General features: G+C 45.2%; 1 protein-coding gene across 3 annotated transcripts; it reads left to right on the top strand.

The window, feature by feature from the left end:
- The first annotated feature begins 830 nt into the window (after window positions 1-830).
- Window positions 831-26,148, top strand: LOC120827297 (serine/threonine-protein kinase LMTK1). 3 transcript variants are annotated; one of them, XM_040190111.2, is made up of 15 exons: window positions 831-1,233; window positions 1,332-1,445; window positions 11,467-11,600; window positions 14,666-14,807; window positions 17,515-17,594; window positions 17,959-18,077; window positions 18,225-18,312; window positions 18,423-18,556; window positions 19,115-19,199; window positions 19,301-19,422; window positions 19,567-19,716; window positions 20,366-23,762; window positions 23,847-24,027; window positions 24,287-24,478; window positions 24,869-26,148. In XM_040190111.2, the coding sequence occupies exons 2-15, from the start codon at window positions 1,364-1,366 to the stop codon at window positions 24,895-24,897; spliced, it is 4,935 nt and encodes a 1,644-aa protein (XP_040046045.2). In that variant the 5' UTR covers window positions 831-1,233; window positions 1,332-1,363; the 3' UTR covers window positions 24,898-26,148. The 3 variants fall into 3 exon arrangements, with proteins under 3 accessions (XP_040046045.2, XP_077939826.1, XP_040046046.2); XM_078083700.1 differs by having other exon boundaries at window positions 834-1,445; XM_040190112.2 differs by lacking the exons at window positions 831-1,233; window positions 1,332-1,445; window positions 11,467-11,600; window positions 14,666-14,807 and adding an exon at window positions 16,556-17,278.
- The last annotated feature ends 30 nt before the right edge of the window (window positions 26,149-26,178 follow it).

Raw genomic sequence — 26,178 nt, 5'->3', positions numbered from 1 at the left:
ATTCAAATCTGAAACAGTTCCCTCTTTGTTTTTTCCAACAGCGATCCAGTGCTGCTCTCTACCGTCAAAAGAGTAACAACACATAATCTCAAAGTAAAACACATTCATGTTTCATCTTAGAAATGCATGACATTTTTTTTGTTAGTAATACTTGTGATATGGTTCTAATGGTATGCAGCAAATGTAATGCTGAATTTGACTGTGTTAGTATCACAATGTCTGTCTAAAGAATGCATACATATATTCTCCAATATCTAGAATCTGAGTTGTTGGAGTCAATTGCAATAAATATAGTTTGCACAAATCTACCGAACCCATCAGATTAAAAAAAAGGCTCACAGAAGCAGCATGATTGAGAGGGATACATAACATTGGGCCACAGCAAAATCAACACTTAACGTTGCGGTAAACTGCCTTCTTTTTTTTTTAACGTGACGCCTGCGCAGCCTGCCCTTCCGCACCTGTCCGTTGTCCCCCCCCCCCCCCCTTTTCAGTTCAGCTCTTCTGCTAGTCACCTGACCACCATCTACTTTAACGCAGTTGACACCGGGCATGTTTCATTTGGTTATGATGGGGGACACAATGCTGTCCCATTGACCCCGATGTATATTAAAGCACAAGGAATGCACAGCAAACACAGAAAAGCCACGCGCGCACGCTCTCTATCAGGATTCCTCTTGAAATGCATTGATGCATCATTTGGATGGAAAAAGCAGGGACTCTAGGTCCTTTTTTTCTTCAAAATAAAAGCCAAACAGTCCACTTGGACGCAAATTGGATTTTATTTTGAAGGCTGTGACAGGATAAATGCTGGTACCCTTAGTGCTGCTTGACACTGGTGCAAGATGTCGTTTATTCTTTCTGGACCGAAGCTGAATCCCAAATGCGCATCGCTGACCGAGGCATCTTTTTTAAAAAGGGACAAGCTTCTCCCCCCTAAAACCGGCATTTGACATGTGGCGCGGGACAAGGAACAACCCGAGCTTTATTCTGGAAGGAACACTAATTGGAAATCGTCAAATTAATGGAGCGGTTAAGATTTTTGCATTGTGTTGAATAGGTGTAAATAACGGTCGAGCGGGTAGGCAGGCTACTCTTACCTCGTGCATGATAACAGGCAAATGAGACGATAGGATGTTGTCAAGCAAACAGATGTGAAATGAATGCCAACATCTGTCTCCAAATCTCTTCAAGCTGAAGCTGGAGCGGGATTTTTAGGGCGCTCTCTGTGAGGTGCGATAGAATAAAATCACCGCGGCTACTACAGGTCACTCGAATCTCTGAAGCTGAGTCAGGAATTTATTATTGACCCTATTTTTGTGTATGTTTAGACTTTTGCTGCTTCTGCAACGCACCGAGGAGGATGTGCTTTGCCCTACATGTGATTGTCATGTCTTCGGTATTTTTCAATCCCAGTTTTGCCTTCAGCTCCCACTTTGATACAGGTAAGGGTCGATCTAATAATTGGCTTAAATGAGGGCGTTTATCCATTTGCTGCAGACCTCTCCTGGTGATCTATGTCTCTTCATGATCATGCTGAATGATCTCGGGAATCTGGTGATTGTTGCAAGGGCACACACTGTGTCTTGGTGCTATATATAGTATGTTAGTCACAAGCAGCTGCATCATTGCCATAACATCATCGCGTCATTAGAAGATTTACATCCGATCAGTCCCTTACAACTTGGTTACAAGAGGCTTTTACACGACTGTCTGCATAGATTCTGCCCAGTCCTAAACAGACGTCCCTGCAGCAGAGTGTGCGCTGTGTGCCATGGACACGGTGTACAACGTTACAGCCGTGACCTGCTGATGCAGGTGTGTGGCTGTACTGCTTGCAGCGGTGAGTCGTCCTCCAGGCATGCCAGGGTGATGGGGAAGGAGAACCCAGCCGCCGCTGTCGCAGTGCTGTGGGACCACAGAGCAGGAAGTCACGGCTGTCCCGCGTGAGGACGTGAATTAGAGCAGATTAAATGACTGTGTCCTGGTGTAAACAGGACTGACAAAGTCCCTGAACTGAGCGCAGTGTGCCAGGCATACAAATGACGGTGAGCCAGAGAGCTTTCAAGTGTCAAGCTCTCATCTGTCCCCCCCCCCCAAAGAGGACACTCACAGTGATCCCTCTTTATCCAACCATACCCATATCTATCTTCACATGACTCAAGTTCTCATTATTTGCATCTCTGCTGCCCCCCCACACTCCCTCTCTGAATGTGACAGAAAAGGGAGCTTCTATTTAAAGTCCAGAAGGGTATTTACATCCCTGTGCATTTGGGAAGTTTCTGTGCAAGGACGTTATGGAACGAAATAAGAGACTATTTTGACTGACAACGAGCATGAAGGTACATTTTGTGAAGCTCCATAGCAAGACAACAAGGAAGCAGATCAATAAGTAGATCACCACAGCCCTGATATACATAGATCTAATAGGAAGTGGAGAATGAAGGATGTGTTCTTAAAAAACAACGGCCCTGTTCTCTGCAAGGAGAAATAGCGATTGGTTTCGTGTTTAGTTATTTGGAAAACCATGACAGAAGCACTCCTGGCTGTGGAATGCGTAGTGGGTGCTGAGCAGGCTGTCCCCCGGTTCTGTGCGGTGAAATATGATACTAACCCACCAGTGAAGTGCAATCTTTTAATTTGAAACCAGATAAATAGTTCCCAGCAGAGTTACGGGTAACATGGATGCTAACTGTGGCTCTTCAGGGGCACCTTCAAATTGAATTCTCTCACTGTTTTCTTCCTGGAGGAGATGTGCAGTTAAACACACATATCGTGTCTCTTCAGATGACGGAAGCTGAATGAATATCCTTAGTGAGACGTGCAGGTGGCTTTCGTTCGTTTTAAGGGTGGGGCATGAGTGGACATGTACATGTAGCTTGTATGTAGTCTGGCCCATCACCCTCCCGTCATAAAGATCTACACTTCTCATTAGAGCGCCACCTCACTAACGGTCCTGTCCCTTCCTAGTAATTGCAGTGAGAATCAATGTTGCCTAGGCGATGGAGGGGGCCTGTGAGGCGGAGACACGCAAGAAGACGAGGGACACACAGCGTTCAATCAGCTCGAGTAGCTGAAAAATTCATTAAAAACACGTAGTTACACATACAAAAATATAGCATTTGAACTATAGCATCGCTCCAGCCGCCCTCCATGGCTGCACCTCCTTTCTCCGCCTCTTCGTGAGGCCTTCACATGGCATTATAGAAACCATCAGCGGGAACTGACACAACGTGGCAGGACCTCCTGACTGCATTGGCCCCAACATGCTGCTGGGGCAGGTGTAGGTGTAGCTACAGCTTCTGTCTTACTACTGCTTCAGCACCTCGGAGAGCTCTCCCATCAGGAGAAGACAAGGGCGAGCGTGTGTTTGGTAGCTATTTTTAAAAGCCGACTGCATCCTGCGAGCAGAATTGATATGCAAACTGACCTGTAAGGCAGCACCGATACGCCCATGAGCTGAGGGGGACTGTCCATCAGCAGTCTCCTCTGGGGCCTGGAGGTGGCAGTGGCAGCCAGGGACAGCGCGTCACTGACGCCGTCATAGTGTCACTAACACGCTTGCAGCGTAATGTCCAATGCACGATGCCCGAGGCACCTTCCACGTGCAGGAAAGCTATGCACGTGCCCACCGACACACGTGGTAACACATTTGCTGGCTAAAGCTAAGGTGGTACGAGAGAGTAGGGGATGCTAAAAATGGCGTACCGACTGCCTGGGTCAGTGCAAGGCAGCCACGGCTGACTATTTGATTATTCATCCCTGCATGTGTATTCAAGCACTTTAGTTACATAACTCCGGCTCTGGTGGAACTAAAAACAGAATAAAAGTGGATATAAGCGGTTACGGGGCACCGCCTGCAGTGTGTTTCTCTCTGTGTGATGTTGAGGGGGTTGTTGGTTTTCTTGGTGTCATACTTGTTTAAGGCTGTGTGCGCCTGTGTGTGCAAATTGCATGCTTAATGGGTTTCATGCAGTATTTAATTCGTCCCTAAGTATAATGTCTAGTCGAATTGATGCCAGAGCCGATTACCACACTTTCACAAAGTTGCAATTACGAAACCAGTGTGCTGGACTGATTTTAGAGATTTCTAATCTAAAGGGTAAAAGCGGAAGGACCGTTTCAAATCGCACAGTATGAAGACCTTTGGTTGAAAAGTGTGACTGCGTAAATCCACTGCATGTGTGTCAGAATGGGAACGTGTGCTATAACAATAGCCACATTAAGACGGAAGACTCGGGGAGGAAAAAGGAGGGCATGTCAGCCAGCACATCTCACACAAACCAGTTTTGCTCAGGTATGTTTGTTTTCCTTCAGGGAAAGCAGAGGCTCACACATCCCCACACAAATACATACACACACTGCCTTTGTCTGCATCATGAGACTCGGGGCTGAAATTCCGATGCACCTCATTTTTGTTTAACAGGCAAAGGCAAAACACACGGCGTACAATGGCTTCCTGATGGGGTGTGCAGAGCTGTGTCACGTCCATGTGCAGATGCATTACTCACAGATGACACTACCTACAGGTTACACCGTTTGTGCCTGTAATGCTTCTACATACATGGGGTTGCCGATAAGTCAATATTAATCACAACTTTCTTTTACAATTGGTAGCCAGTTATTTAACTGACATTATTTAATTTAGTTATTTAATTCACATCACCAGCTTTGGTGTACCACTATAACAGATGTAGAAATGTGTTTCTGTGGTTAGAAATCAGTAACTTGTTAAGAGAAGACACCATCTTTTAAAGTCCTTCATTAGGATTTTGTCTTAGTCGGCGTATGGAAGTAAACCCTCTGATGATGCATGAATGTCTATTTCAAGTTGTTAATCTGGTATGTTAGAGATGTGGCATTTGTCTTTCAGTGTTGAATTAATTGTGAAGACTATTTAAAAAGAGATACTGCATCCATCTCATGGGGTCGTCAGAGCTGGTCCTTGTCTTCTGTTTCCTGTTAACTGTATTGCCTCCTGGTTAAAAGAGGCTTCTTGAATTCTCAGTCAAGTTCCCCTCCTTTACTTGACCCAAGACGATGAACATATTTCCAGTGTGTTCCTTCATCATCCAGCAATGTGTTTTCCAGCCTGATAAACTCTAAGCAGCCTTTGTCCTACTTGTGCCGTCTCTTTGATTTGTTTTGTGCTGCAAAATAATCAACCAGCTTCAGCAGATTTCCCCTGACGATTCGACCCAACGCCCCCCCTCAGCAAAACGATCCCTTACATTCATCTATTGTGTCTCAAAAATGAATTATTGATGTTACATATTTCAATGCCTATGTCATGTAGTAAGTCGATCTGTGCAGTTATCTAAAAAAAAGTGTGTCCATCAGAGACAGAGATGATTTTCAGATGCTTTCTCTCCAGCGGTGTGCCAGGACAGGCCCGTAATGCCGCTCCGCGTCGGTTCTCCTGGGCTCTCATTCCCACTTAATGACATGTCACCACGGCTCCCTGCAGGGCCGGCGCATCCCTCCGCCATCTGCAGTCGTCCCCGTGGAGCATGACTGGAGGACACCAGATAGGAAGTAAATGGATGGAGGACGCAGGACTGTGCCATCAATCGCGTCACGCTGTTCCCTTTTGCTGGGGACTGACATCTGTTAGTCCCCAGCAAACTGTCGACACGTGTGCTCCCCCCTCCCCTTTTCCGGATGTCCGGCCATCCCTCATCACAGTCTGAGGCCTCTTGCCATGCACTTCTCTCCCATTTAACAACTCTGCTTTAGCGATCTTCTTTCCCTCTCACTGCCCCAACACATAATCTATCCTCATTTCATTAAAGCTTGGGCGCCGACGTCTTTCTCGTCTCGGGAATAGGGTCCCAGCTCACTTCCCCTAGCTCTTATAGCTAGAATAAAATATAGCTCTAATAGGAGAGAGGGCACTAACTCTAGACACTGTGCATCCCCAGACGCTGGTGCATATAGAACGGGTTTTAAAACAGGTGCTCATGTTACATGGAGACACCGGAGACGAGCGAATCACTTGAGTCAACAATTAATCTGTAACGACTGTCCTAAGGCATTGTAATTACACATGCACAGGAGCGGTGGTGTAGCTTAGCTCATGTACAGGATCTCAAATATCTATAAATGAAAGTCTTTTTCAGCAGTAAGTCAATTGTTTTCATTGTTTAGTTTTTTTTTAATTCTAAGCTCTCGTACAGCTGCTTCCAGTATGATCACTGAAGGTTTCTGCATGTGTGTGTTTGTTGAATTTAGGTACTTTTTTATAAATGCTTGGGCTCTGCTCCTGCTGTCCTCTGACGACCTGTAAATCTAAAGCTAAAGGTCACCACTCTCTCCTGTCTCCTCTCTGCTGCATCCATGCACTTCCCCGCCCTTCTGCCTGCATTGGCTTTTGCTCGTGTTTTTGTTGGAAGCCACATGGTGGGGGGGCAGATGGGGCTTGTTTGCCCCTGCAGCACTGTCCTGATATTACTCACGCTCAGAGAGATGCACGGATATATCTATCAATTTGGAAGCATTGAGGGGAGGTTGAGGAGCAATAAAGCGGATAAATAAGGGCAGCAGCTCACCTCGTGTTGCATACCTTCACATATTAAAACTTCCCACAGTCTTTTTGCAGTGTACTCCAGGCGGTTGGGTCATGTTTCTAAGACAACATGCCCATAACAGCAAAGTCTGTGGCCACTGAAAACAAATCAAATTGAGACTTTTACATAACACAATAGCGGCATAATATATACATCTATTTGTATCCAGTCGATTGAATACCGACTGCAGTCGGAGCTGTATATCTCACCCTCTACTTCCCCCCCATTCTTTGTCTCCCCCTCACTCCTTGTCAAGGCGATTTGATTGCAGTGGTGTGTAGTTTGGCTCACTGCCCACCCTGCACCACTGTCACTGTACTTGGTTTCATGGTCAAAACACATTCATGCACGCATAGCAACCGTACTAAAACTGAAAAGGAACGGATCGCTGATGGGAAATGAGAGTTCCCACGGAGCGACACTTCTCGTCTGCACTTCTGTGTCAAAGCATACGATATTATCCGTCGTGCTCCTAGTAGCTCGCTGCTACCGGGAGCAGAAACAGCAGCCCATTGCTCACAGTTACCACGGAAACTCCAAAGTTGCACTGGGAAGCCCAGTTAAGCACCTTGACTGGGTTTTCTGTGTGGGTTCATGTTATTACGCCTGTATGTTAATTTGAAACACATGGCCGGGCGCTGTGGGAGGCCTTTTTATACGACTCCCTCCCTGCTGCCTTCGTTGCTTGGTTCGTCCTCTCTAGCTCTCCTACACGTGTTCATTCGAAACAGATTATTTAAATACATGATGAGCACCACCGTGTATACTAGGTGGTACACATCCCAGCAACTGCAGAGTTTACGCTCAGTTGCTTTGGCCGCCCGCTTCGGCTTTGCAGCAACAGAAAGCCCCACTCTGCTGGTGCATGCTTTATTTATGATCTACCATGAAAAGCTCAGTGACTTAACATACTACATTATCATCTGGTACATACATGCATGAACTACGGATGCATTGTTGCCATTTTTGTTAGACCAAGTAAAAGGTCTTACATTTGAGTATTCGCCGATACCCAATATGAATGCTTAATAACACCTTTACAGCTCTGATAATACTTTTGAAATATGCAACCTGATCCTGTTGATTTTAAAATGGCTGACAATCAAAACGCTGATGCGTAACCTGGATGTCCTCAACGATATTGCGAAGTTGTTGTACACACAATGCACTGAGATGCCCTGCTTCCAACTTCATACTCTCTCTCTCTCTATCCTTCTCACTCGACCTGACACTTTATACTAACATTACACTAACATTTTACCAGTTTTTCCAGGCAAGTGGTGGCTAAAGCGTTATTTCTCTCTCACTGTTTACCCCTTTCTGTTGCTATTATTTTAGCAGCATTAGATTTACTATTTAGTTGAATAGAAACATGCATTATCAGCTCTTGCGCCGTGACTACGAAGGGCACGCTAATCTTTTCTGCAGCTGGCAACTTGAGATGTGCATCCGTCTACACGGCAGTATTGCATTGTGTTGCCATAATCTGACAGCACAAACAAGGGTAAAAAAGTGGGCAACAGCTAGAACATCTTTGCATTTAGTCGTAAATAAAACACATTTTGCCACATTCTGAATCTGTCTTTAGGGAAATAAAACGCTCAACGATCAATGCTCTCCTCCTTCATTAAATCGCCGTCCTCACACATACACCACTGCCTACTTCTTGTTGGCCTCAATTTGGGAGGTGGACCGGCGTCTCCATTGTTCTTTTCTGTTTGTCGGGACATTGCTCATTTTCCTCTCGTCCTGAACATTGCTTTTTACTAAAGCCACTCTGAGATAAGTGCTCCATTTTCATTTCAATGTGCAACTGGTGAAGTAATGTTTGCTCCTCAAATGTTTATTGTGCTTAAACTACACGCAAAATATACTTTGTTTAAGAACCAGCTGCCAAATCACAGGCATAAAAGTATTAGGATTATTAGGTTTTATGGAGTTTTCCATCTGCTCCTCCATTTTAAAGTTGTTATTTCTGATCACGGTGGGGAAAGGATGAGCAGAGCCGTCTGTTCCATCTCCCCAACCTTTGTCTGCCATGACGACTTCTCTCAGCCATTCATGCACGTAAACAGGCCTCCACGTAAGGTGCTGACAAGGTACATGTACTTGAATTCAACATGGCTGTGGCCTGACATCAGATTACTCTTGGTATTTAATACCCACAGTTTATGGCTGTTGTTGAGGGTTTCAAAAAAAGTTTTCTTGATGGAGTCACTGGAACTCTTGCTCTGTTTCTGTCCTCATTTCACAGTGACTCTGTCTTGTGCTGTGACATCCCGACAGCCGACCTGACATGCGTACGTGTGATTTACGTCGTCAGTCCGCCTTTGAGTCACCACTCCTTCTTAATCACCACATGTCCACACCGCTTCTGGCACCATCTGTGTGCTTTCTCTCAACTCAATCCTCTTTCCCCACATCCATCCATCCAAAGGTTCATCATACTTATATGCAGCATACTGCTTGAAATGCTTTTGAAAATACATCGAATGTGTCAATAGTTGTGTGTAAAGTGCTGAATATTCTTTGAAAATTAGGATGGAAATTTGGCTGTATAGATAGCAGAGAAGAAGAATGCATTTTAATGATATTTGGTTTTGTCAATCTCTGTTTCCCCCAATCAGCCTCCACACAATGTCCCGTCACCACACACAGGCTTTGTGTTGTGGTACGTGGGGGATCCAGAAAGGGCACTGCTTGGGTTAGCGTCTCCTTCAGCTCCGTCTTCTCCTTCAGACACATAAGCTGTCAGAGCATATTACTGGAATATATCTTCTAAAGGTGGGAAAACAAAGAAGGGACGAGGTTTAGTGCACAGTAAATGGCAAAAAAAAAATTTTGGTCTTGGTCTGCCAGGTTGTTACCATGGTGATGGGTTGGTGGTTGCCCAAGCCCACAAGTGGTGTAGTTCATAAACCAGGCTTCAAGTAAGAACCTGCACGTCTCTTGTACATGTCCTACCAATGCGTGTGTGTATGTGTGTGTGTGTGTGCAAGCGAAGGCTTTGTAGCCGTGACCTCAGGGTCAAGCTTTGGTTGGAGCAGTACTGTTTGGGCCACAGGAGCTGTCAGGTCTGGAACAGCTTGTCCCCGACAGCCAAATGGGTCAGTACAACCGGGTCTCCGTTAGTGAGCTGGAAAAAAACACACACACGCGCATCACTCACCACAACTCCTAGTGGACACAACGTGCTTGTCCTCACAAGGGTGGAGAAATAAAGGGAATCCTGGCGTAAAGGCCTTTAGCCTTCTTTAATGGCCTGTGGAATATAGATGTGCAGCTATGGTGCATATAGAAAAGGGAGTTAACATGCATCTAAATGGTCGACTGCAAGTCAGGTAGCTGAGCCTTTTAATTAACACATTGGCATTATGTGGTGTACTGGTGGTTGGGGGAGGTGTGCCAGATTGCTGTGGTTGGATAGTTAAGTTGTGTGGGTTGTGGGTTTAGTGGTTACAATGATTGGGGAGTTGGAATCATTCTGAATCTGTTTTTTACAACAATTCATTTCCTGAAGAAAAATAGTGAATGAGTACTCACACACAGGTGAGGTTTATTTGAACCACGTGGGAAAATAAGAAATTAGGGATTTGATGTCAATAAAAATAAAGCAGTTATCTTTTCAAAACAGTTGTACAATGTCTCTTGAGGGAGCTGTCTGAAGTTAAAACAAAATAACCTTGAGAATAACCTTGATTATACGTCACAGTCGTGTCACCTGAGTCAGCCATATTTTACGGTCTGTGTTATCGTTCTCCAGGTGTTACTGAAGGGCATGGTGGGAGGTTTTATGCTTAAGCAGCACTTTTGAACCATACAAGGGTCCTAAGGAGGCAACATTGGAGCTGTGCCGGTGCTGCCAGTTGACTGCTAATGTGGCAGTGGTTTGGTTACGTAATAGAACCTCTGAGCGTTCAATACGGCATTCAGTCCCTTGACTGTTTGTTGTTGGGATGACACAGGGATGCAATGTTTGGTTGAAAACGAATTTAGTGGGCCTCGAGATGAAAAGCCATTTTGGTTTTCCACAAAATAAGATCAGATAAATTGTGAAATTTTAAAATAAGAAAGTTTGAAAGATAAGATAAGTAATCAAATCACTGTTTTCAGTGATTTGATTAAATTAAATCAAATTTTAATCTCTCCTCCCTTTCTATGGTCTAAACAGTATATTAAAACATATACAACTGGTTTAATGAAGGTCCTCAGCTTCTACAAGCTAATAGAGAAACGGACACATGTGTGTTGCACAAGTTCGCACAAGAAGACAATGACAGTACACACACCGACACACACACACACACTCACCATAAGCATGTGTTTACCCACAAAAAACTCTTCTTGGTAAACTGTGGCTGGCTTCCCTTGTGCACGCAAACATAACTCATTATCTTTGTGTCCTGGGATTTCATAGCATTTCGTGCATTGCTGTGGAAAACTGTGGAAAACAGGCGATTTTTGCCGAGCTTTTCAAAAAACAAAAAGCAGCTTAAAGATTCACAGTAGGCGTTTTCATTTAGTGGTTGTTTACAGAACCAGCGACAGAATGAGCCACCACACCTCCTCTGCCACTGCTTCATTAAATTAGTATCCTGAGGAAGCCATTGTGTTTGTGGGTGGAATGAAGCCCTTTGCCTCAATGACTCAGAGCGCATAGTAACCACTGCAATTACGCCACAGGAACCCGATTTCTATTCAGTCACATATTCCAGCAGCAGAAGAGAATGCCGATTACTGAGTCATGTGCTTCTTTCGCCACTGCAAATTAAACAGTCACAAATGATCTGTGTGTGTATCTCTATCACGTTTTAGATTTGAACTTCGTGTGTGTCTGCGGTTTGCCGTGTGATCTCTGTACAGCCGCACCCTGTTAACACATTATCCCCCTCTGTGGCAGATGGCGCTCCGCTGAGCGAGCTGTCATGGCCTTCGTCACTGGCAGTGGTGGCTGTCTCGTTCTCTGGACTCTTCACCTTTGTCTTCCTCATGCTGGCCTGCCTGTGTTGCAAGAAAGGGGACGTCGGCTTCAAGGTGAGCTCACTGATGCCCCCTGTTGGAGGAAATGAGACAACCACCTCAATAGAAGGAAGTCCTAATTAAGAGATTACATAAGAATGAATCATTGTAATACTAGCACTAAAAAGAATGTAAATTCACAGAATTGTCCTGTTTTAAATCCACTGCTATGATGCTGTGATTTTTGCCTGATTTTTGTTTGAATTGTTTAATCAGTTAATCGTTGGCCATGTTTTTTCTGTCAATCGTCTTCTCATTAGGCCTTTTACGCAAAGACATTTTGACTTGTCCCAGCAGGAAATGCGCAGGTTTAATCAAATGAATGATGTCTGAATTCCTTCCTGGCCGCTTTGATTTCAAGCTTGCCGTGTGTTGTGCATGCTGGCTTACTGCTAATGGAGCACTCAAAAAGATCCGAACCGTCATTAGTTCAATCAGTGACACTTTCCTGAAAAAACAAGAGCAAGTGTCTGCTTTGAGTGCCAATTACAAGTGACCTACCAAGTACAGAAAAAAAAACCCTGGTACTGTGTCATTGCTCTACGTTAGCGCCTGATTCTCAGAGTCAGGATCATGATCGATACAACTCATGCCCTGCAGTTGTTGATAATGTCTTTCGCTGCGTCTCTCTCTCTCTCTCTCTCTCCCTCTCTAAACGAGTGATTCAGACCAGGAAAAGCACCCTGATCCGATCTCTGTCTCGCCTTCAGCTGCCGCCATGACTCAGCCATGCTGTGTCAAACATCGGCGCTGAACCGCGAGGCTGAGGGCTGACAGAGACTGGCACAGGCAGGCAGGGGGCATGCAGAGTGGGAGAGGAAGGAGAAACCCTCGCTGTACTGGCTGCTTTACAAGCCGCCTCATTAACTCCTATTATGGCAGCGGCGTCGATACTTATTTTTTTTGCATTTTACTCGTGCAAAACAAATGTCTTACATGAATTACAGGCCTGATTTGTCTTTTGTTCAGAACACTTACGCAAATCATTTTTCAATTTAAATTCACAATAGTAATTTATGTTTTGACACTCAGGATCCGGCTAAGCCATTCCTAAATTAATAAGTAAGGAGGCACATGTTTTATGCATAAGTTGTTCTAAAGAGTAGGTGGAGATTAATAGCATTGAACTCCGAGGTGTAGGTCACGGGTCATTGATAACATGAATAATAAGTGTGGTGGACTTTTGAAGAAAAAGACAATGAAAGGATTATGATGACAAGAACGCACATTGTGGTTACTAACAAAGACATTGTCTGTTATTAGAGCAGAACGTTAAGTCTTACTTGCGACTAAAATGCAAGCTGATATAGCGCACGACGCATTGTGACTTTAGTGAATAAAAACTACCCTTGTAGTCTCACATTTAGAATTATAATTTCAGTTTAGATAAACTATTAAATCTTCATCTTTCTCATTTAGTTTGGCAGCAAATTTCACGCAACGGTTTCCCCACTTTGGCACATTTCTCAACAGCTCACCTTTAACGTGTGCATTCGTGTGGGGCTGCAAATTCTCACTGCCGCGCTGTCCAAAAAGCTCCATTATTCCACTCCATCACGGTGCTCTTACTGGAGCGCGTCGTTTGAGGCCGTGTATTAAGTGCTTTCTAAACTGAAGGCCACCGCCCCCCCCGGGGAGCCATGCAAGGCTGACTCACAGCCAGGTGCTCGCTTTCATACGTCGCTGTGAGGCGAAATTTTGCAAAAGTACATACACACCCACAATGATGTTTTCGGACACCTGTAAACACACATAATGAGCCAATAAAATGTTTAATATTAGTCAATCCTGCAACCTACTATCCTGCTCTTCTCCTTTTTCCATTTCCTTCAGTTTTCTCCTCTCATTTTCTCCTTTTCTACATCTGTGATGGCTGCAGGTGGCATGTTGGTAACAGTTCATGAAGCAGCAGATAGATGTGTGAATCGCTCAGTGCTTGTGAGCAAAGCACTCCTGTTACCTTCTTCCCCCAAATACAGGTAGTCTTAGAAATTATAAACAAAATTGACTTGAATTGACATCGTCAAGGGGGACTTTGACTGAATCCTTTTAACCGCAACCTCAATTACTTAATCAAGTTTTTGAGCGGTTTTTTTTTGCTGACCTAAAGGTTATTTCAAGCATTTATAGTCAGAAGATTGTTTATGTGTTGACAGCAGTATTTAATGGGCACTTGGCTGAGTGAAGTCAGTTCCTGAAGCTACATTTGGATGAGGGAAAGGAGAGATAATGAAAGCGTTTTCTCTTATCGCGTATTTGCACGGTATCAAATATGTCCCCTTTCTGGTATGTCAGCACTTTTGACACATAGGGGTTTCTATAGGGACACGCTACTACAATTAGAGAGGAAGGACACTGCGTCAGACTGTCAACAAGGAGCGGGAAGAAGAGCAGTGGGGTTCAGACAGACAGGATGTGTGGGGTCGATTACACGGATGGAAATAGGGATTCTCTGTTTTACACTTTTGGTCTCATACTCATCCTTTCTAGTAGGGACATCAATCTGCAATGAAAAGAGCACAGTTTATGGAAAAAAAAACTTTCAAATGGGGTAAAAAAAAACACTTTAATGATTAAGAACATTCGTAAAGCCTCAAATAATCACAAACAATGGTGTTTCCACTGTACTCAACTAAAACATCCTTTGGGAACAAGACGTTCTCGTAGGTTGAAATTAATTCCAAAATGTACCCTTTACTCCTAACAAACAATCGCAGCAACTAAAAACTATGTTTGTGAAATAATTTTGGTTACTTTATTCTAAAAGTTAATATCTTTGACAACCGTTTCAGTATTTTTTTCCTGATAGGGCCCTTGTCTTGTGAGTGTATGAGGAAGAAAGAAAGTCTTTGTGTATGCACACACACACACACACGCGTTGACGGGTTCCTCCCCACAGCGTCTTTGTCCCGACCCACACAATACACCCCACAACGTACATGACTTATGTATATAACTCGGTGGGCGTGCCTCAATGCATTCGAATGACCTCACAGGCGAACCATTGTCTCCCACTATCTCAGCCGTAGGATGTGAGGCTGCGAGCGGGGGACTAATTCCACCATGTCTCTTTGCACCAGGAGTTTGAAAACACAGAGGGAGAGGAGTACCAGGCAGATCTCTCTGCTCTGGCCTCGCCTTCCTCCCAGAATGGCCCCGAGGTCTACATCCTCCCCCTGACCGAGGTCTCCCTGCCCGTCTCCAAGCAGCCCGGCAGATCCAGTAAGACGCCACACAGAACCATCAGCACACAACGCCTCCAAGTTATACTGCTCAGACCTTTCACAACCTTTCTTTTAAGTTTTTAAGTTTTCCTCTCTGGTGTTCCACTCATATCTCCACAGTCAAAGAGAGTGGTTGTTACCTCTCGGGAGCAGAAAAAATGAGTTATTTAACATCATACTAGCTCTATTTCAATGGCCGTCTTCAGAATCCGACCTCGGCCTCCAGTGTATATTATTTGTGTGGTTCTATGCAAGTTTGTAAATAAATACTACTCCACATTCAAATTAATCTTTTTACACTCCGCACACGTTCATATCATATTGGTGCGTTTAATTTCTACATCCAATGAGCCTCCTCAGCAGCGTCACAGACTGTGGGTTTTATTTTCAGGTCATTCTTAACCCATACCAGCCTGTGAAAACGTGCATGCGTGTACAGTGTGTGTGAATCTGTGTGTAAGCCAGACCCTGAGTGCCTCTCCCTGCATGACTCACTGGCTGTCTGCTCAGCCAGAATGGAGGTAAGTCGCGGCTCAGCATCCCAGAATGAGAGCTGCAGCACTGATTGGGCAAGGAGGCCTCAGGCTCGCAGCCAATCCCTGGCCTCCTCCCTCGGTCCTCCATGGCTGCCGCTGCATGATTGGACCAGGTGTTGCAGGGCGAGGAAGGGATAGATGGCAAGACAAGATAAAAATGTATCTTACCCATTGCCCCTTTTGCACATAAAGACACATTTTTTAATAGGAAAGTATAGTTTTTGAAGCCTTTCTACTCTTTTGCCAATATCTGATAGATTACTAAGAATGCAAAAAGATTGAAAGGAAATTACATGTCAAATTTCCGAGGTTTGTCTACAATAAATGTCGAAGCCTAAGCAGGCTCCTCCATACATATCCCATTGTGCACACGTCAAATGTTATCCTCCCCCACACTGACATACACAGACTAAATGAAATGCTTCAGCATTACATATCGAGCAGAAACACTAGTGGTATAGTTTATACATTTACCATGAATGGCGTGTTCTGTATCACTAATGCATCTATGAACACATAGTACAACGTTTGCCATTGATCTGACAGGCCTGCTTTTCATTCAAACCCACTACAGAGAGTCGATGCATCAAAGTGAGTGTGTGGAGCGGTTGTGTGCGTGTGTGTATGTGTGTGTGTGTATCATTCCGTTCGCCCACCGATCCCACAGCCTCACTTGCACCCCACCATCTTCTCCGGAAATGCCACGAGTAGGACTGGAATGCACGCTCATGCTCACACATTCCACATTTGCAATAATACCACTTTTTTTTTTTTTTTTAGTTCCCTCTGTCAGGGACGAGGGTGAAGGCTTTGGGAGGAGGGGGGGGGGGGGGGGGGCTGTAGAAGTGTGGGTATGTTATTACCATGACAACATCTGCCCAGCGTTCCAGTGGAGAAAGGGGCTTTGTGTTGTGTCCTGCACATGAGTGTTGGCTGTGTTTGGTCCACTGGGTACCAGGAGAAGCGAGCCAAACAATGACCCTGATTTAGGCCGACGGGGCAGTGGGCGGGCAGAAGGCCGAGCTTGGACGTCCATGGAACGCACCAGTGGAGGACTGGCATTATGGGTGGAATACAGTGAGCTGTCTGTGACAGAATGAGGAGGGACATGGGGAAGGGTGGTGGCATGCACCAAAACCTAAGAGGGGGGAGGGGAGACTTAAAGATAGGGGCGGCGAGGGTTTGTGACAGAGGTCTTTTCTGCATTTGACAAAGCAGAGTTTGTGTCCTGTTTGTCTGTGGAATGCTGCTGTCCTGGGTGACAGTGGGGCATTATGGGGGCCTTATGTCACCACTGGGTGTCTTGGAGCTGCGACCAGAGCTGGCGCGTCAGTCGGCACACTACCAACATGCGTGACGGTCACATCAGGCGTGAAAATACATGAAAATCTCAGCACCTGGAGAGCAGAGATGCTCCGCCGCCTGCAGATTGGTCCACTGCCTCCATGCCGTTGAGCGGCTCGTCTCGGCTCAGCTTTCCGTCCTTTTAAATGTAGTCTGTATGGGAAGGAAGGACTTGGGTGTTTGCGCGACAGCAGGAGAGCTGTAGACGGGGACGGTACAGTATGTGTGTTTTCGTGCGTCCCAGTTGGAGGATGAGTTCGGTGCAGCCTAGGAGAGGCAGCGTGGCGAGCTTGTTCAGCTGTGCGAGGGCTCCGAGGGTTAAATCCTGCCGGAGCTCTTGTGCACACACGCACAGTGTGACCGTGCCTGGGGTCGGACCCGGGGGGCCCCGGCTCTCGGTTCTCACACTCGGGAACCAGTACTTCCTCCTCGCCTGGGACTCCGGCTCAGTCCCTGGTAGTGGTGCTCAGAGTGTCTTGCTGCACCCTTTGACCCACCATCATCATCTCCGCTCATGAGATATGAGGATCCATGGAGGTATTTGAATTTGGGGACAACTCGCTGGCTTCAAGTTCTCCTGTTCTTGCAGGTACTTACTTCACGTAGCTGGAAAGTTGGTTTTAATTGCAATCAGGATGCACTTGATGCACTGTGTTATTTAAGAAAACGTACATACATCTTTTGGGCTGAGAGGAACTACTGTTTTCACTGTGCTCTTCTACTTTTTTTTACTTCATTCATTGAAAACCTTTCTTTTCTTCTTCGCAACTAATTCTAGTGTAATTCTTTCTAACTAATCTTTTGTTTGTTACCATTACTTTCCAGTCCAACTGCTGAAATCATCAGACCTCGGCCGCCATAGTCTACTCTATCTAAAGGAAATTGGACATGGCTGGTTTGGCAAGGTGAAGCATTTGATTTGTTTTGTTCCTAAAACACACACAATGTTTTTGTGTATGTAGACACAATATTTGTACTTCCATTTAAATGTTTCTTTACTTTGCCTGTATAAACTGTACTCCAATGTGCTTTCTACTCTGTGAACAATGCAATGGTAATGTGATGAGGATGATCTCATTCTTGCAGAGCTAATCGTTGGCACTCAGAGAAGAAGAGTTGACTTTCACAGTCACAGTGAATTTCTCACTGTTTATTTTACAGTACACGCTGATGTGACACTATCCTTTGTTTTTCTTTCAAACTTTGTATCTCCATGGTGATGCTGTCTTATGAATCACAGTCTGCAGTAAAATACTTCTCTATACTCAGGTTCTGCTGGGTGAGGTCAACGCCGGCCTCAGCACCACCCAGGTGATCGTAAAGGAGCTGAAAGCCAGTGCCAGCGTCCAGGACCAGATGCAGTTTCTTGAGGAGGCGCAGCCATACCGGTCAGTTCACTGAATCATCAGTGATCCCTCAGCACAGCCCTTTAGGTCATGGGTAGCACAAAGTAACAATAAATTTACTCAAATTCATGATTTGTTTCCATCTGTACAATCTCTGTGCACCTACTCAAATCCTGTCTCCTCCACCAGAACCCTCCAGCACTCGGCCCTCCTGCAGTGCCTGGCACAGTGCTCAGAGGTCACTCCTTATCTGCTGGTCATGGAGTTTTGCCCCATGGTGGGACACACAATGAAGAAATTCATTATTTTCTTTCTCTGTACTTTTTTTTTTGGATTATCGCTAAATGGTCAGAGCAGCTTCCAACCTCATTTCCTTTCTCCTCCCAGGGTGATCTGAAGAGCTACATGCGCAGCTGTCAGGTGGCCGACTCCGAGATGCCCGAGCCTTTGATCCTCCAAAGAATGGTGTGTGACATCGCCTCAGGGCTTGTGCAACTCCACAAATACAACTTTATACACAGGTCAGTTTACGGCTATTTACCTGCATTCACTTGCATCTTAATGCCCTGAAAAGGAAGCCTAAGTCTCTGTGCATCACCTGCTGGTCTTTCCCTGCAACAACATCCTGGTGCTGCCTGAGTAATTGTCAAAAACTCCAGCATCAGTGATTTTGTTGCGGGGGGAGAGCCCTATCGATCCCTCTTATTGAGTCGTGTGGTGGCTGCCATAGCAACCAAGAATGTGTGGAGGAGGTGAGATTATACACATATGTACGAGTCACTTTCTGTGGTCTGGTTTTGTACATGATCACTTGTACGCAACGGAACAGAACATGATGATTTACATGTAAATATTTCATTATGTGATTGAATGAATACTGTGGCTAAGTAGGAAAATCAGGATGCTGTGAGATGATAAAATTATTCGAGGATCCTGTCTTTAAACCATTGTGATCCTAACAGACAAAACTAAAGAGGACTAAAAATTAAAATTACCTCAGATGTTTACAAAAGAAATATGTGTATGTTTTTGCAGCTCCCCTGTACTTCATTAGATGACAGTTTCTTCTGTTCCGACAGTGACTTGGCCTTGCGAAACTGCCTGCTAACTTCAGAAATGTCAGTTAAGATCGGAGACTATGGTCTTTCTCAGAGCCGGTATAAGGTCAGAATGTTTTTTCATAATGTCATTTTCATGGAGTGCTTTTTACTTTTGCATCAGTTCTTCAACGTGAGTATTTTTTGTCATGTTATGTTATTTTCCAGGATGACTACTATGTAACACAAGACCAGATGTGGGTGCCCCTGCGCTGGATTGCACCTGAGCTCATAGACGAAGTCCACGGAAACCTGCTGGTTGTTGATCAAACAAAATCCAGCAACATATGGTGAGATCTTTAAAGAGTGACATTCGAATTAAATGCAACCTGTTTGAATTAATGCATGTCATTGCTAGAAAGTCATTTTGGATGCTCAGCTTACAACGTTTTTTCTTGTGATATTCTTATTTTCTTCTTCTTTGGTTGTTCCAGGTCATTGGGGGTGACTCTGTGGGAGCTGTTTGAGCTGGGAAACCAGCCGTACAGACACTACTCTGACAGACAGGTGCTGACATACGCTGTGAAGGAACAGCAGCTCAAACTTCCCAAACCCCTGCTCCAATTCCCTCTGGCTGAGCGCTGGTGAGACTTAGTTTCATAACCACACACTCGGGGAGAAATATGCTACTTGTACTTGTTCAGGTTAACTCTTATATATCTTGCTGACTAATACTTTTTAAACAAGTAATTGTGTCTTGTTTTGTAAATAGGCTTTGCTTTCAGTCGCGCAACAGTCCACCATAGCAATATTTCTCTTTTGCTAGCAATGGCAGACGGTCGATACTTTCCATATTCTTTATGATCGCCCTTAGCATCAAAAGGAGTAAAATCACCTCATTCATCTTTACCTGGGAAGCCGGCCAAATGTTCTCCTTATTTATTTATTCTCAAAATTGTTCTTCACTAAATTAAATGCTCTCCACTGAGAAGGCTCCAAGGAGGAAAGTAAACACCTTTTACCACGTCAGCATCTGCACTGCACCTCCTTCATGTGTTCTACACGTCTTGACAAAATACTGCTAAAAGTATGTGTTGCTAAAAAGTCCCGACTTAAAAAAAACATTTTATATTGCCTTGATTGGAGTTCAGGATCAATTGTATTACTTTTGCCTATTTCTCTCCTTGTGTAAAAAAGTATAGATATGAGATCGTCTAACTAACTGGTGTGCAGATTAAGAAACGGTAAAACCAGCATAACATGTAATCTCTTTTGCCCCTGGTGTCGGTCCAGGTATGAGGTGATGCAGTTCTGCTGGCTGCAGCAGGAGCTGAGACCTAGCAGCGAGGAAGTCCACCTTCTGGTCACATACTTGTGTGCCAAAGGCTCCAGTGAGGCTGAGGAGGACTTTGAACAACGTTGGAATACCTTGAGACCCAACCTGTTCGGCAGCACTTCCCACACAGCCGCATCTGCAGCCGTAGTCTTGACCCATGCACCCGCCTCGGCCGACATCCCTAGTCCAGAGCAAACTCAGACAGTGGAGCTGGCCTCCTCTGCCTCGTCCTCCTTCCCCCTCCTGGAGCACTTCTCTGACGGCTTACACTCCGACACAGGAGATGACCTGCTGACCGTCACAGAGACGAGCCACGGTCTCAACTTTGAGTACAAATGGGAGCAGGGCCGAGCCGAGCAGCCTTACTGCGCCTCCTCCACCAGTGGGGCACTGGGCCAAGGGAACCCATATTACCAGGACATCTATTATTCAAGTAAAGGAAGCACCTCCGGGGGTTGCCAGACTGACGGCCTGACATCAGGTACATCCCCATCCTATTGTGAACCTGAACACCCCGGTGTGGTCCCAGTGTTGAGTGCCCACAGCCCCTCGGTCGGCAGCGAGTATTACATTCGCATAGAGGAACCAATGGATTGTAACATTAACCTGGACGACACCGAGGTGGACTTCAGCCCAGGATTGAAGGCCAGCTGCAGCCGACTATCCTCTGAGAGTCAAAATGGTCAATCCATGGCACAGCCCAGTGCTTACTGGTCAATTGACAACAACAAATCTACTGCCTATGACTCAGATTCAAGCCCCACTGTGCAGCTAAGTATGGAGCCACTGCTGAGGCAGTCATCCAGCACCAGCCCTGTGAAGCTAGGCCCCTCGCACAACTGCTTCTCATCCAGTCGAGACAACACAATCTACTGTGAACGGTCATCAGCATACAAGGGCCGCCACTCCTGTCCGTCTGAACCGGCTACATCGCCAGATTCCAGATCAAACCTTGTCCACCCTGTTGGCCGCTTAGAAAATCCACGCAGTTTGTCACAAGCAGTAAGCAGCCCAAGTTTAGGGTTCTGTGATCCCTACCTTGAAGCCGTCACAGGCCGCAGCGCGGTTAATGAAAGCTGCAATGATATGATGGGTCCCCTGAGGAAGACTTTACCCATCGTTAACCACATTAGCATTGATCTCGGGACCGATGACGGCCTGCTGGTGGGCCAGCAGAGAGGCGACGACATTGAGGATGACCTTTTCTCGGAAGGAGAGGCCACTAACTGGACATCAAATCATTCAGCAAACAACAATAGCCTGAGCTTTGACAGCAGGCAGACAGGCAGTGGGCATGATGGCTATCTGGAACTCCAAAATACTGCTCACCCTAACACAACAGAATTATTCTCTTTAACCAAGGCCACCACCAGAACCTTCCACAGCTCCAGGTTTTGTGACACCTCGGAGACAGAAGACTCTGGTTGTAATGCCGCTAGCAAGCCCAGCAAATTAGGCTCATACATGAACTTATGTCACAAAGAAATAGAGGAAGCTACCACTCAATTGGGAAATGATTCAACTACAGAACATCTAAGGAGTATGTATACCCTTACCAGCTCAAGTATTAATGTCAGAAGTACGCAGGGTGGAACATTGGATGGACAATATCAAAAGCAGTTATTGCTTCAGGGAGAAAGACTGTACTCCGAGCCAAAAATGATACCGGAGGCAAGTTATATAAAGTCTCCGTCCTCTTTCAAGGAGGCTCAGACTGGTCAGACAGGAGCCGTATCAGACAAGCAGCAAGGTAATATTTGGGAGGGAATTTCAACAGGAATCCCTGTTGGTCTTGGAGACAAGAGGCTAAACTTTTCAGACACATCAGAGAGCAGCAGAATATTGGATGGTGGAATGGGGATCAGAAACTCCAGCATAAGCTTGGTAGAGCTTGGTGACTTTAGTGAGGATGATGATGATGACATTACAGATATCACGTCAGGGATCTTTGCCGACTTCAATCTGGACTATGCCGACATAGACGAAGAAGAGCTCAGCCCATTAAAGCATCCAGAGAGAACTCCTGACTGTGCAGACACCCTTAACCGGTCCTCATCGATGGCAAGCCCTTCAAATCAGGCCTTTAGCCCCGATCCGTTCAACATCCCTGTCCTACCCAAATCCCTGGACAGTGGCTATGACACAGAGAATAATGAATCTCCAGAGTTTTTCTTCAAAGAGCTTGGAGATCCTCTGGGTGAGGAGAGGAGCCTTAGGCTGGGTGGGGAACCAGAACTCGTTCTCCAGGTGGGTTTAGGACAAAGGGTCTGCACTTCGTCCACAACCACGTCAAAGCTACAGATAAAGAGCCTGAATGACAAGAACGCATACAGAGATTCAGCGTATTTCTCAGACTATGATGCCGAAAATGAGAGGAGCCCTCAGGAGAAAGGCAGTGGGTTCCTTTCAGGTCCCAGTATCTGTGATTTTCCTGCAGAGAAATCCAGCCCTATCAAAGTTGATCATATGGTGAAAAGGCTATTAAACCAGAAACATGTAACTGAAAGTTTTGTTTTGGTGAATCACTTAGAGCCTGACCATGACTCCCACCATCGCCTGAAAACCCCTGGGTTGTCCATGCTGTCGCCATTTCCTCCACAGATGGGTGGCTGCCTGACTAAAGAGTCTGCCCCTGCAAATGATGACCTTGGGTTGGACACGGAGCACTCAGGGGAGGAACTTTACTCAGAGCTTAACTCCTCCATTGGGTCTGGGCCGTCTTCCACTGCCCAGGAGGCTTCAGGGAACCATGATCAGGGGAACCGGAGAGCAGAAGACTATTCTCCCGTTCAGTCTTTGCATTCTGACTCCACCATATCTGACTACAGGGATGAGGCTTCCAACAAAACCGAAACTGAAAGTGGTGATGGATCCACTGAGGAAGAGCTGCCCGAGTTCAATCACGTCGACGAAGAGTCGAAGGACAGAAAGGAGGGTGTGAGAATAAATGAGGAAGACTTTGAGGACATCGACGCAGGGGAATGTGACTCACAGGACAGCTTATGTGAGGAATCCAGTGGCCCTGTCAACCTGTCCTCTTCCTCGTCGTTGTTGGAGCTGTGCGGAGATGATGTGAGAGCGCCACTGGAAAAGGCGGAGGATGAAGATGATTCGGATGACAGTGAGTCTGATGAAGAGTTGAGGACCTACAACATCCAAGATGAAGAGAGTGAGGAGAGTGAGGATGATTTGACCCTGGTGCCCGTGGTGGTAAGCGACAGCAGCAGGGCCATACACCTACGCAGTCTCCTGAAGATGCCCACACTGCTTACCCAGTCCTTCTGTGATGAGTTCGAGGGGAATAAAAAAGCAGTGTCCTTTTTTGATGATGTCACAGTGTTCCTTTTTGACCAGGTATGACACATTAATAGGTCAAAGTTGTTTAATGAACTTTGTTTCTTAGAGAATGACACGGGTATTTACATTCATGTTTTCTAGGAGAGTCCCACCGGAGAGCTGGCTGATTACGCCTTCTCCGCAGCAACGGAGTCCAACGGAAAAGAATCTTCGGAGGAAAAAAACATAGACGACCAGCTGCAGCATGACCCTGAACTTGAAGTTCGATCCTGTGACCCGTTCTGTGCTTCTGAAGAAACAGATGGGAAAAACTCAGAGAAGGGTGAGTTTGTTAAAGGAACCGATATGCTGCGCAGTTGTTCTAGTTCTGTTGTTTCCAAAATGAGGGGTTGCCGACAAGAGGGGTCATGGCTTTATCACCAAGCCTGATACACAGCCACAGTAAAAACAAAAGGGGGGGTCTTACAATGTCCCTTCATCCTCAAAACCTGACAGAAGAGCTTTGCAGACCACTGTCCCAGTTGATGCTTGTATTGTTAACAATTGTTGACATGACTGCATTTGCGACTGTGTGCATTCAGATGGGGGTTACGAACTCTTGTTAGAGCCTCGTCCGTCTTCACCCGACACCATCGCAGAGGCACCACCCTCACCCACATCCCGCTCCAACCTTCCTGAGGCTCCAAAACCTGCAGCCGTAGCACTTAACCGTTTTATGGTCTCACGATTCTCTATCACACAAGTCTCCGACCCCCACGTTGGCTCAGCAACAGGTCTGTACTATCTTTTAGTTAGGGACTGTTGTATAATGTTGAAACCCTCTCAAATCTTGAAAGTTTACAATCATGTGTAGTAATATTTGCAGCATACATGTATGCACTTTGTGATACATAATAAATATATGTCATAAAAGACAGTCATACTGTTATTTCATTAAAATGGCAAGATAAGATGCCAACATTTTTACATTAAAAAGTATATTATGTCAGAAAAATTTAATAGGGAATGTTTAATTTGAATGGCATTTTTGATTATAATTTACACCAAAGAGTATCTTCATGGATTAAGTCGTAATCTTATGTCAGGAACATGTTAGTATAAGTAATATTGTCGTATATCATTACAGTCATATATATACTATGTATTTTTATATATGATTTCAGGTAACAGAGGAGAAAGCCCTAAAGACTGATCGCCCCCACAATCCTGACTGGATGAGGACGAGTCGGCGTCAATAAAGCAACATTAACATATTTAAATGTTTTACAGAGTTTTATTTTTTATCAACATTTGGAGCATCCGGCCCTTGCGACCGGTTGAGAAAACCCTCAATTAATTGCACTTTTTTCTTGTTTTATTTTGAGGCTTAAAGCGACAGCTGCTGGTGCAGTAATCTGAGTGAGAGAACCAAGCCAGCGGACACAATTAACAATGCTAGATAATTGTTGGATAAGAATCTGTCGTTGATTTCCAAACACAAAACCAGCCTTTTTGACAGCTGTGGGTGGTGGTGATGGCGTTTGAAGGAGGAGGTGCTGGAACATATTTAGTCCCTTAATTGAAATCATATCCAAGTCATATTGATGGTGGATTCGAGATGCTACGTTAGTGGGAATAAGATGAAGGAAATCACGTTGTCACTCCCTAATTATCACCTGCGCTCACTCTGGTTAATGATAACCTACAGTATGTGTCTAAAGCCAACACATCTGTCTGAAGCACTTTGTATAGCCAAACTGGGTCTTTTATTGTATAAGTTGTGGCTCTGTTGCCCCTCCCCCATCCTAGAATGAAAATATCACATGTGAGTTTCTATATTTTTGTCCACAGTGCCAGCTACAGTTTCACTTTATTCGTGGCATATTCACTTTGTTTATGTGACATTTCATTGGCAATTGTGACCCCAAAGAGAAAGAGAGGTGTTTCAACAGTACTGAGCGGTGTCGTGTCAAAGATGCCATTTATGTTGAATGTCAACCATGCCTATGTTTTATCTACTTACTGTCCATAGTGTCATAGATGTAGACTTTTGCTCAGATCTGCGGTGTAAAAAAAAAAAAAGCAGACACTGAAAATATGACTTCACACAATGTATGAATGTTTTATCAACATGTAGCAGGTAGCTTGACTTGAATTACTACTGCTGTTTTGACGGCTCCCTCCCCTTCTCTATCCGGCTGTATAGCTCAAAGTGCCAATTCAACTTCCGCTCACCTTGCCTTTTAATTACTGCAAGAAGAGAAAACGTTGCTAGTATTTTTGTACGACGGTTCAAAATTTGCCAGGGACATTACAAGGCCGATTAGCTAAAGTGGCAGACACCTTTGGAGACTGAGTTGGGTGGCTCTGTGCGTCGGTAGTAACATCATTGCTGTTTCCATTTTGTCATCACTCATTGCTATCGTGCTATCCCAAACAAATAAATCCAAATACTTTTTCCCCCCTTGTGTGAGTGTGCATGCAATGTTGTACA

Source organism: Gasterosteus aculeatus, chromosome 11 (assembly GCF_964276395.1).
Source record: "Gasterosteus aculeatus chromosome 11, fGasAcu3.hap1.1, whole genome shotgun sequence".
Taxonomy (NCBI): domain Eukaryota; kingdom Metazoa; phylum Chordata; class Actinopteri; order Perciformes; family Gasterosteidae; genus Gasterosteus; species Gasterosteus aculeatus.
Note: the sequence above shows the minus strand (reverse complement) of the source record. Positions and strands in the feature narration are given on the sequence as shown.

Bases quoted from the DNA above. Each gene is read 5' to 3' on its own strand.
- LOC120827297 (XM_040190111.2), top strand. From the start codon at position 1,364: ATGTGCTTTGCCCTACATGTGATTGTCATGTCTTCGGTATTTTTCAAT. The intron at 1,446-11,466 runs GTAAGGGTCGAT...CCTCTGTGGCAG, and splicing joins CAGCTCCCACTTTGATACAG to ATGGCGCTCCGCTGAGCGAG. The intron at 23,763-23,846 runs GTATGACACATT...CATGTTTTCTAG, and splicing joins CAGTGTTCCTTTTTGACCAG to GAGAGTCCCACCGGAGAGCT.